We start from the raw sequence: 10,820 nt of genomic DNA, 5'->3' as shown, positions 1-10,820 counted from the left end.
GAACAACCAGCATCTTTGTGTGGCTCCTGTTGCGTGCCTACTTTGCGGCGATTCTAATTGAGACGGACAGGAAGAGGGGGAAGGGACCTTACATGGGTGTGACCACATATAGAGTTTGGAATCCAACGAGAAGGAAATAGCTTTTAAAAGGTTTAAGCAATGGATCAACACACTTAAAGGGCTAGTGCTCCCAAAAATAAAAATTCTGTCATTAATCACTTCCTCATGTCATTCCAAACCTGTAAGACTTTTGTTCATCTTCACAACACAAATTAAGATATTTTTGATTAAATCCAAGAGCTTTCTGACTCTGCATAGACAGCAATGCAACTAAAATGTTCAAGGCCCAGAAAGGTAGTAAGGACATTGTTAAAATAGTCCATGTTTCTATGAATAGGCTCCTGCATCAGCAGTACCACACATATGCATCATGGTATTCTCATGAACACGTGTCGAAGACGGACACGAAAGAGAAGAAATTGAAATATTACATTTTAAAAATGTTATATAAATATTTTGGCATGACTGTATTATTATTTCTTAGAGAGTAAAAAAAAACATGTTCACTGCATATTATTTGATATTATAGTGTGTGTAAAGTTTTCTTAAGGGGAGACACTGCAGGCAAAAACGCTTTTTTCCATGCACCTGTCAAGTTTGAGATTTTGGCCTGTTTGTTTTTTTGTAAAGTGTTTTTTTTTAGACTAGTAGAAAGAAAACACTCAAAATACACTGTTAAGTGTTTCTTTTATAGCACTTTATCTGTTTGTGTTAATAGATTTCAATTACAATCCATATTTTTAAAGGCCGTTTTCTTAAAATGAGTTTTTTCTCCTACACTGAGCCATAAATCTACACTTGAGTAACACTTACACACACCAAACTTTACATTTTTATTCCTGTCTATATTCTGAAGGTTTTTACAAAGAGATTTGTTCATATATAATTAGCTTGATTTTATACAGCATTTTTTCCCTCCAAATTTGTAAAAAAAAAATATATATAAGTTTTTTTTTCTGTATTATGGAGTGATACAATGAGATACCCAAAATTCCCTCTGTAAAAACATTTATCTCTAATATGTCAAAAAAATTAAACAAGACAATTTTCAAACTGACTTCATCCAGTTTTTAGATTTTTTTGCGCATATTTAATTAAATAATGCCTAATTGCATATTTAAACCTAACATTTTAGAAAACTTGTAATACAAAATTTTTTTGCAATTATCAGTGTAATCAATCAACTGGGTAAGTAAGGTGATAACTATTAATTATTTTTTTACCCTATTCACCTGCAGTGTCTCCCCTTAAAATATCAGATATTTTTATCTATTTTTCACAAGGCAAGGTTAGTAAAATATCATATGGTGCAATTTCCCAAGCACATAATTATATTTATGAATTAATAATTTATGATTATGAACATTTTTACATTTAAAAATATATTTAAAATCTTTTTTTAAATAAATGGTTAAAATGTGTACACTCACATGTATTCAAATATACTCACATTTAGATTATTACTTATTATTTCATAGTTATACCACATGACAGTTTTGGAGTTATTAAATTTAAACTTTTCTTATGTGTAAAAGGTTTTTTAAAACTCTATGAATCCAACATGAGGGCAAAGAGGCATTTTTTAAATTGCCAATTAAAAATTGTCTACTAAAGTCATGTGGAGCAACTAATATGCTGAAACAAAGAAAAAAAGGGGTAAAAAATCAGGAAGTGATATCATAGAGTGTGTGTCAAGGTCTCCTAAAATATCAGATGTTTTGTGTCAGGGTTTCTTAAATTATTTTTTTTTTAAATCATTTTTCACAAGGCAAGATTAGTAAAATATCATATGGTGCAATTTCCCAAAAAATTAATTATATCTATGAATTAATATTATATGATTTTTGTAAAAACATTTTTACTTTTAAAAATATATTTAAAATCTTTTTGAAAATAATGATTAAAATGTGTAAACTCACATGTATTCAAATATACTCAAATTTAGTCTATTACTTATTACTTGATAGTTACACCGCATGACAGTTTTAGAGTCACTGAATTTAAACTTTTCTTAAAATGCGTAAAAAGTTTTTCAAAACTCTATGCATCCAACATGTGCACAATGAGGCATTTTTTAAAAAATGTCAATTAAAAATTGTCAATTAACGTCATGTGGTGCAACCAACATGCTGAAACAAAGAAAAAAAAAGGGGGGCGGGGGGGTCAGAAGTGATATTATAGAGTGTGTTAAGGTCTCTTAAAATATCAGATATTTTTTTCTGTCAAGGTTTCTTAGAAAGTGAGATTTTTTTTCACAAGGCGAGGATAGTAAAAATCATATGGTGCAGTTTCCCAAAAATGTAATTATATCTACAAATTAATTATTTTATGATTTTTATGAGTTTTAAAAATAATGGTTAAGCTGCATACACTCATGTTTTCACATATACTCACATCTAGTCTATTACTTATTGCTTTATTGCTACACCACAGGACAGTTTTAGAGTCATTAAATTTAAAATTTCTTTAAGTGTGTAAAAGGTTTTTCAAAACTAAATCCAACATGAGCAGAAAGACACATTTTTTAAAATGTCTATTTAAAATTGTCCACTAAAGTCATGCGGTGCAACCAACATGCTGAAACTAAGAAAATCAGAAAGTGATATCATAGAGTGTGTTTCTTAAAATATCAGATATTTTTTACTTTTTAGTAAAATATCATACATCAATTAATAATTTATGATTTTTGTAAAAACATTTTTACATTAAAAAATATTTTTAAATATTTTTTTTTCAATTATGGTTAAGATGTATACTTACATGTATTTAAATATACTCAAATTTAGTCCATTACTTATTAATTGATTGAACTTTTCTTAAAAACATTTTCAAAACCGTTCAAAACCAAACTGAACACAAAGAGGCATTTCTAACAATTTGAAATAGGTGTTTTTAACAAGATTTTTTGCTTTCTTTATTATGGTCACACCATATGTCATTGATCTTAATACTATGTAATAGAGACCAAAGCGGTTCATATTTGTAAGTTTTCCTAACAGCAACAGCTCAGGTCTTTCTCTCTCTCTCTCTTTTTTTTTTTTTACTTGGGACTGCCATTTCTCAGCAGGCTGTTTGGATTCCAGAACCTTCCGCTCCTTTTAGTTCTCAGGATATTGGCTGGTTTCAGTGGAGCGAAGCCGAAATTGATGCTGAAACTGGGAGGTTACTGTTCAAAAGCTAAGACAATAAACATGTCTCTTTCATGTGTCTATAAAGTGCTTATTTGAACAGAACAACCTACATAATTACCTTAGATTAGTTTACATTTGGCAGACACAGTCAGCATAATTTAGGATTAAACCTCCCTTGCCTGATCCCTAAATTATGTAAATACACAACATGCCAAACCATATGGGAAAGCATTTAAGCAGGTATAATTGTTTACCGTCATAATTCAAAGGGACACAAAGGGGAAGGAATGTAATGTCATTTCCGTGACTTAACAGCACAGTTATGAACAGTTCAGCCTTTGCAAGAACTCACGACTGGCCGGCCAAGTGGGAGTCATAACTCACATTAATACTGACTTCCTACGAGACTCCCTCCAACACTGAGTCAACAAACCTGTGGTGTTTTCTGCGAAAAGTCAAGGATTTTCTAAATAATTAAATCCTCGTATATAGCTGAAAATTATATACCTTTTGCGTTTTAGGAAATTTGTGGTTCTGTAGCATGCTCAGAGGAAAAGAAATCCTACTGTGGAAATCCACTTTTCATTTACTCTGAAATCATGCAAATATGAGCTTATGCGTCGCCTCTCCAGGGATCCTGTAATTCTGGGAAAAAGACTTTTGAGTCATAACCCCTGCTCCCATGTTTCATAAAACAATAGCTTGTCAGCAAAAACTGAAATTAAATATAATTTGTGGTATGTTTCATGAGTGTAACGTAATTTTGTGACAGTTTTGAGGCCAGCTTTTAGAAACCTACCTGTCTTCCTCAGAGGAAAGTCGTCCCGGGAGTCTTGTGGGGAGGGCAGGGAGATCTTGCAGGAGGAGGACGCTCCTCCCAAAGGAGGTGAACTTTGCTCCAGAGAGGTGTGATGGGAGGCCCTGAACAGAAAGAAGATGCAAACTGAACTCCTGAACTTACCTCACAGTCATAAATACAGCTGACAGCTCTTCTGTGCTCTAGCACCATCCACCTTAGTATCACATTACTGATTATTAGCTAAAATCTTATTACATTTTATTACCTTGGAAAGTCTGGAAAGTTCCTCCAGTCTTGCTATGTTTATTTACTGCACTTAAATACACAATCATTCAAAAGTCTGGAGACTTTATTTTAATAAAGAATTTAATATGTTTACTCAGCAAGGATGCTTTAAATTAATAAAAAAGTGACAGTAAAATACTTATGTTACAAAGTTATCTATTTAAAACAAAACCAAAAAACTGTAATAAGCAGCACAAATGCTTTCATCATTGATGATAATAATAAAGAATGTTTCTTGAGCATCAATCAGAATATTAGAATGATTTAGTGAAATAGTGACAATGAAGACTAGAGTAATGGTTGTGGAAAATTTGGCATTGCCATCACAGGAATAAATTATATTTTAAAATAAATGCATATAGAAAACAGTTTTTTCAAATTGCAATAATATTTCAAAATATGAGTTTACTGTATTTTTAATCAAATAAATGCAGCCTTGGCGAACAAATTTTACAGACCTCAAACTTAACATAGCAAATATTATTTAGATTTATCTATTAGCATATTACATTTTTAAACAGTATTTAAATGCTTGTGCTATTATTTTGTTATATCAACTCATACAACTTATTTAAAGGGATAGTTCACACAAAATTTAAAATTACCCCATGATTTAGTCACCCTCAAGCCATCCTAGGTGAGTACTTTGAGCAAAATTGAATACATTTGGAGTAATATAAAAAAATATTATGGCTCTTTCAAGCTTTATAATGGCAGTGAATGGGTGTTGAAACTTTGAAGTCCATTAAAGTACATTAACCCATCATAAAAAAATACTCCATACGGCTTCAGGGGGTTAATAAAGACCTTTTGAAGCGAATCTATGCGTTTGTGTAAGAAAAATATCCATATTTAAAACTGTATAAACAGTAATCTCTAGATTCCGCTAACTGTCGTAGGATGTGAACGTAGGCGTAGTGAAACCTCCGGTGAGAAGTGACAAACTCAGATCTCTCACACTCTCAGTGGAGAGACGAAAACAAAACACAAAGTTTTAAATATGGATATTTTTCTTACACAAATGCATCGATTCGCTTTAGAAGGTCTTTATTAACCCCTGGAGCCGTTAGAGTATTTTTTATGATGGGTTTATGTACTTTATTGGACTTCAAAGTCTCAACACCCATTCACTGCCATTCTAAAGCTTGGAAGAGCCAGGAGATTTTTTAATATAACCCAGATTGTATTCACCTGAAAGCAGAAAGTCATATACACCTAGGATGGCTTGTGGGTAAGTAAATCATAGGGTATTTTTTGAATTAGATGAGAATGGTTTTAAGGTATGTGAAGGTTACTTACGTGTACCACAGTTTAGAGCTCTGTGAGATAAAATGTCTTTGCTAGCGCTTGAACCCTATTGTAATTGTTAGAATGGCCAAGGATCAGCAATCTCCACATAAAACTAATCAGGAAGACCAAACCAAAGTCATAAAGACTTGAAACTTGGAGGGATGGTAGTACTCACACCGTCTACAAAGTCACCAAGTCTTGCCCCAATCGGCCTGACGGGGTCGATACAGTGATCAAAAATCAAATCAAATCAAAATCGAATCAAAATCGCTCATAACTCCTAAACTGTTCATCGCAGACTCAAGTGTCTCACGAATCTGGGATTCGTCCGTCAATTTTTCGAAATTTTCGGGTATTTCGCATTTTTTGTAAAACCCACTTTTGTGAACTAGTGGATGGATGCACTTTATTGGACTTCAAAATCTCAACACCCATTCACTGCCATTTTAAAGATTGGAAGAGCCAGGCCATTTTTTTTTTATATATCCCAGATTGTATTATCCTGAAAGCAGAAAGTCATATACACCTAGGATGGCTTAAGGCTAAGTAAAATCATAGGGTAATTTAAATTTTTGGGTGAATTAGATGAGAATGGTTTGAGGTATGTGAAGGTTACTTACGAGTACCACAGTTTGGAGCTCTGTGAGATTTTCTGGGGGACCCCATTAGGTGTACCGTCTTTGGTGGATTTACTCAACAGAAACTCTTGGAGTTTCTGCTTGACCTCAGTGCTGGCCACCGCACCTGTCAGACCAGGAGACGCACAAACAAAAATGATGAGCATCTTGGGGTTTCTACAGATTATATTTAGATACAATAAAACAGAGACATTCTTGAGAGAGCTTGACTAACATTCTGTGGTTAGCGTGATAAAGTCACTGTAAACAGAAAGAATGTTTGCAGAGTTTGGCTTCATTTCAAGGTCACAGAAATGACTGTATTACTGCCACTCCCAGACACAGCAGGATCGGCCTCAAACAATAGCATCTCTCCTACACATTCACCCACACGCTCTTCTCCAAAGCTCCAGTTCAGATGCCTCTATAACATCATTGGTGAAACATTTTTGAGGACCTTTAAACAAATGAAAGACTATCTCCCTCTTCTGGACAGCAGGAGTCAAGCACTCTTAAAGGGTGTTGCTTAATATTGTGTTGGAACTTGTGATACTTTTTTTTTTCAGGATTCTTTAATAAATAAAATTTAAAAGAACAGCATTTATTTCAAATGGTAATGTTTTGTAACAATATAATTTAAAAGTTTCCAGTCAGTACATTTTTCTTCTTTCTTTTTTTTTTTTTGAAAGAAATTAATATTTTTTATTAAAACTTTTATTCACCAAGGATGTGTTAAATTAATAAAAAGTGATAGCAAAGACATTGTTAGAAAAGGTTTTTATTTTAAATAAATGCTGTTCTTTTTCACTTTTTTTAATCAAAGAATCTTGAAAAAAGAATCACAGTTTCCAAAAAAATATTAAGCAGCACAACTGTTGCCAACATCTATGATAAAAGTGATAAATCGGCATATTAGAATAATTTCTGAAGGATCATGTGACACTGAAGACTGGAGTAATTGCTGATGAAAAATCAGCTTTGCATCACAGGAATAAATTTTATTTTAAAATAAATTAAACTAGAAAACCATTATTTCAAACTGAAATAATATTTCACAATGTTACTATTTTTTCTGTATTTTTGGTCAAGTAAATGCAGCCTGGAAGAGCATAAGAGAATTCTTACTGATACCAAATCTCATATTTTTAAAAACTACTATTTATTTCTATGTGATGTACAGTACTTTTATATAAACATTTATTACAGTTTTCTTTCTTTCTTTCTTTTTCTTTTCTTTTTTTTCAATTTCATCTTGTGTTATTCAACACTTTCCACTTTCTCAAGTGGACACTGAAAAGCAGCAGACGTCATATAAATGTGTCATTTGACTGATGACATTTTGATGTTATAACATCCAGACAGTTTGTGGAGTGTTTGAGTGTTGTGTGGGTGATCGTGATGATGAGCTCTTACTCTCTCTGCTCTTGTCTCTGTTGCGGAGGACCAGGACTTGTTGTTCACGGCGATGTCTCTCTAGTTCTCTCTCCTGACTCTGGAGCTCTAGTTTCCTCTCTTTCTCCAGCTGCTCCTGTTGTTGCTTCATAGCAAGTAGCTCCTGCTGCAACTAAGAGGCAGATGTTTATTATATAGTACATTTATTTATCTACTTGGACTGTATGGTTGTATCGTATTCTTGCTCTCTGTGTTGCATCATCTCAGTAGGGTTGTGTTGGTACCTTCAAATGCTCTTGTATCTGGGCTTGATGCTGGCGAACCAGGTTCTCATGCTGCTTCTGGAACTCACTGATGAGTAGCTGTTTTTGAATCTGCTGCTGTTTCTGAATGAGGAGCAGCTCTTGTTGAAGTTGTCTTTCCCACATGGTGGGATCTGAACCAGAACCCTGCATCCTAATGTCTGTACGTAGATCCAACGGGGAGCCTGGATCAAGAGCCAGTGGAACCTCTGGCTTAATGTCCACTGAAGAAAAAAAAGGAGAATAGAAGGTTTTAGTATCAATGTCTTTGCTAGTGCTGAAACCCTATTGTAATTGTTAGAATGGCCAAGGATCAGCAATCTCCACATAAAACTGATCAGGAAGACCAAACCGTAAGTCATAGAGACTTGAAACTTGGAGGGATGATAGTACTCACACCATCTACAAAGTCACCAAGTCTCGCCCCAATTGGCCTGACGGGGGCGCTACAGTGATCAAAAATACAAAATCTCTCATAACTCCTAAACCGTTCATCGCAGACTCAAGTGTCTCAAGAATCTCAGATTCATCCGTCAGTTTTCAAAATTTTCAGGGAATTTTGCATTTTGCAAAAAAAAAAACACTTTTGTAAACTAGTCCTAGGTTTTTTGCCCGATCGGAACCAAACCAGTGCATCTCTGTTACAAAGAGAAACGTCAGAAAAGGCCAGGGCTGCCTTTACTAAAATGGCTATAACTTTTGAACGCCAAACTCACAATGCTTAGGCCTATGTAAAAGCTGAATCTGAGGTCACTTGAATAAAATCGTGGAGCTTGGCCACTTGTTGTCGCTATAAGAGGGAAAAAAACAAAAAATGGCCATAACTACGCAACAGTTTGTCCTGTCGATATGAAAATTGGTACATACGGTCTTAGTCCAAAACGCCACAAGTGGCTTTAAGGATATTTGCATATTAAAAAAACATGGCCGCCATAGGTTAATGAACTTTGAGCACCTATTAGACAAGGCTAATGGAGGCTGTTTGACCTAAAGTTCTGTGAGAAATGTCAAAGAAATCGACCACTGGGGAGGGCGATATCAAATTTTTCAAGAGCGTAAATGCATATTGCAGATTTTTTTCACACATACACACAATATTTGTATCATACGATAGAACTCCTCATTCCAAACAACTTTGCCTATAGAACCACTGCTGTCAATCAAACTGTTTGTTAAATAATTGAGAAAATGTAAAAAAAAAAAAAAAAAACTACTTTTGCAAACTAGTCCTAGGTTTTTCACTCAATCTGGAAAAAACACTGCAGTACAATTCTTTGGACTCTCTATGTCAATAAATATCAAATAAATGTTGATATTTACCCTTTGGGAAGCAATAACGGGGTTTGTTTAGAAAAGGCGCCTGTCCAAATGTACCCAAATGCCTATAAAGTCTAAACAAAAACTCAAAACTTCACAAAACCTGGTGAGCACATGCGGCAGGTGATTTCTAAAAAAGCCAAAGCTGGCACAGCTGGCGCTATAACGTAGCATCATAAACATAAAAAAAACATCATATTTCTGTTGTAAATTACCTGGATTTGCCAAAAATGCTTAATAAATAATATGTAATGTCTTTTTTTATATGTGCTTAAATGCCTTAAAGAGCTTGAATCTAGGTAATCGCTGCTTGCAGATATATTTATAGTTGCGATTTGGACTGTTATTAGCGTTAGAGGGATTTTTTAAACTTTTATCGGTTATCCCTATAGTTACAGCTTGGTGTGAATAGGTCTTAAGCTGAATTTTCCAACATGCTAGAAAGAAATTGTCCTCATTTTCCTCTTCATACTGTGCTCAGTTGAACGGTCCTCCTAACTACATTTCAAAGTCATCAAATGTTTCTAAGTATGGCCCCATATGAGCTCCTCTGATACAGTATGCAGAGATACAGTAGAAACAACTCTATTTTTGCAATAGTGTGTCTATATAAGAATCCCAGCCAGCATTCCATGCGCAATTCCAAAGGTTATTACCAGCCATGGTCTGGTCCAGTGTGTTTTACTGACCCCTCTGGTCTGTACGGACACTGCAGTGCTGCAGTTTGTTGTTCAGAAAGTTGTGATGCTTATGTTCCTGCCTCTTATTCCCCTACCATCATCACACCTTCACCATTATGGAAAATTGCAGCTGTAGTCTTCAAGCTGTGCCTCATTACAAGTAATACGCTGGGTACAAAAAGCAGAGGGCATCCCCAAGGCCCCAAGAACTATATATATCCAAGAGACAGTGAAAATCAATAGCATGCCTGGAGGACAGTCCCTCAGAAAGCAGATAAGAGGAGACACTCATCATAAAAGACTGTGACTCTTCTGCGTGACGAAAAGCAATTACGAAGACATGGGGTTTGGAGAGTGTATATGTACCGAATGATCTATGGGTGTGGAGAAAAAAGACGGAAAGGTTTACAGAACAGCTGGTCAGGATATACTTATGGTCAAGGGAATTTAAGTTTTGCATTGAGGGAAAGCACACAGTGGTTGTTACACAATTGGGGATGATGTAACGACAGAAAGCCCAAAAAAGAAATCAAGTCACCTTACGATTAACTGAGTAAGCAAGTGTCTGGAAACATGATTAAGTCAAATGGTTTTTCCTCTTAGTCAGCATGATGGATTAGTTGGCTAATTTTTAATGAGAGCTTTGGTACATAACGTTAATGGCTGATAAACTGCACAAAATCAATACCGAAGATTGATTTGTTCATGGTTTTAGGTAGAGTAATGGAATTTCTATTACAAGGTTTTTGTTCCTAACCTGTATCACTGTCGAACACCAAACACCGAATGGGGGTCCGAAGTTATTGTTTTGGAACATACTATCTTTCATTATGGGGATGAAAACAGTTGAAACAATGTTCAAAATATCTTCTTTTGTGATAGAACGATAGTGAGATAAAATGACAGAGAGAACAATGGATGGATGGATGGATGTATAGAATGTCAGA

At 34.6% G+C, this 10,820-nt stretch overlaps 1 protein-coding gene across 2 annotated transcripts in view; it reads right to left on the bottom strand.

Moving 5' to 3' along the window:
- Positions 1-10,820, bottom strand: part of hdac9b (histone deacetylase 9b) — a 75,221-nt gene that overhangs the window by 18,977 nt on the left and 45,424 nt on the right. For both annotated transcript variants that reach the window (XM_073847344.1, XM_073847343.1), the window contains exons 2-5: positions 7,859-8,100; positions 7,596-7,746; positions 6,186-6,309; positions 3,991-4,112 (exon numbers count right to left, since the gene is read on the bottom strand). In XM_073847344.1, coding sequence (XP_073703445.1) covers positions 3,991-4,112; positions 6,186-6,309; positions 7,596-7,746; positions 7,859-8,100 — 639 coding nt within the window. The remainder of the gene's footprint in view (positions 1-3,990; positions 4,113-6,185; positions 6,310-7,595; positions 7,747-7,858; positions 8,101-10,820) is intronic.

This window comes from Garra rufa, chromosome 9, assembly GCF_049309525.1.
Source record: "Garra rufa chromosome 9, GarRuf1.0, whole genome shotgun sequence".
In the NCBI taxonomy this organism is placed as follows: domain Eukaryota; kingdom Metazoa; phylum Chordata; class Actinopteri; order Cypriniformes; family Cyprinidae; genus Garra; species Garra rufa.
Note: the sequence above shows the minus strand (reverse complement) of the source record. Positions and strands in the feature narration are given on the sequence as shown.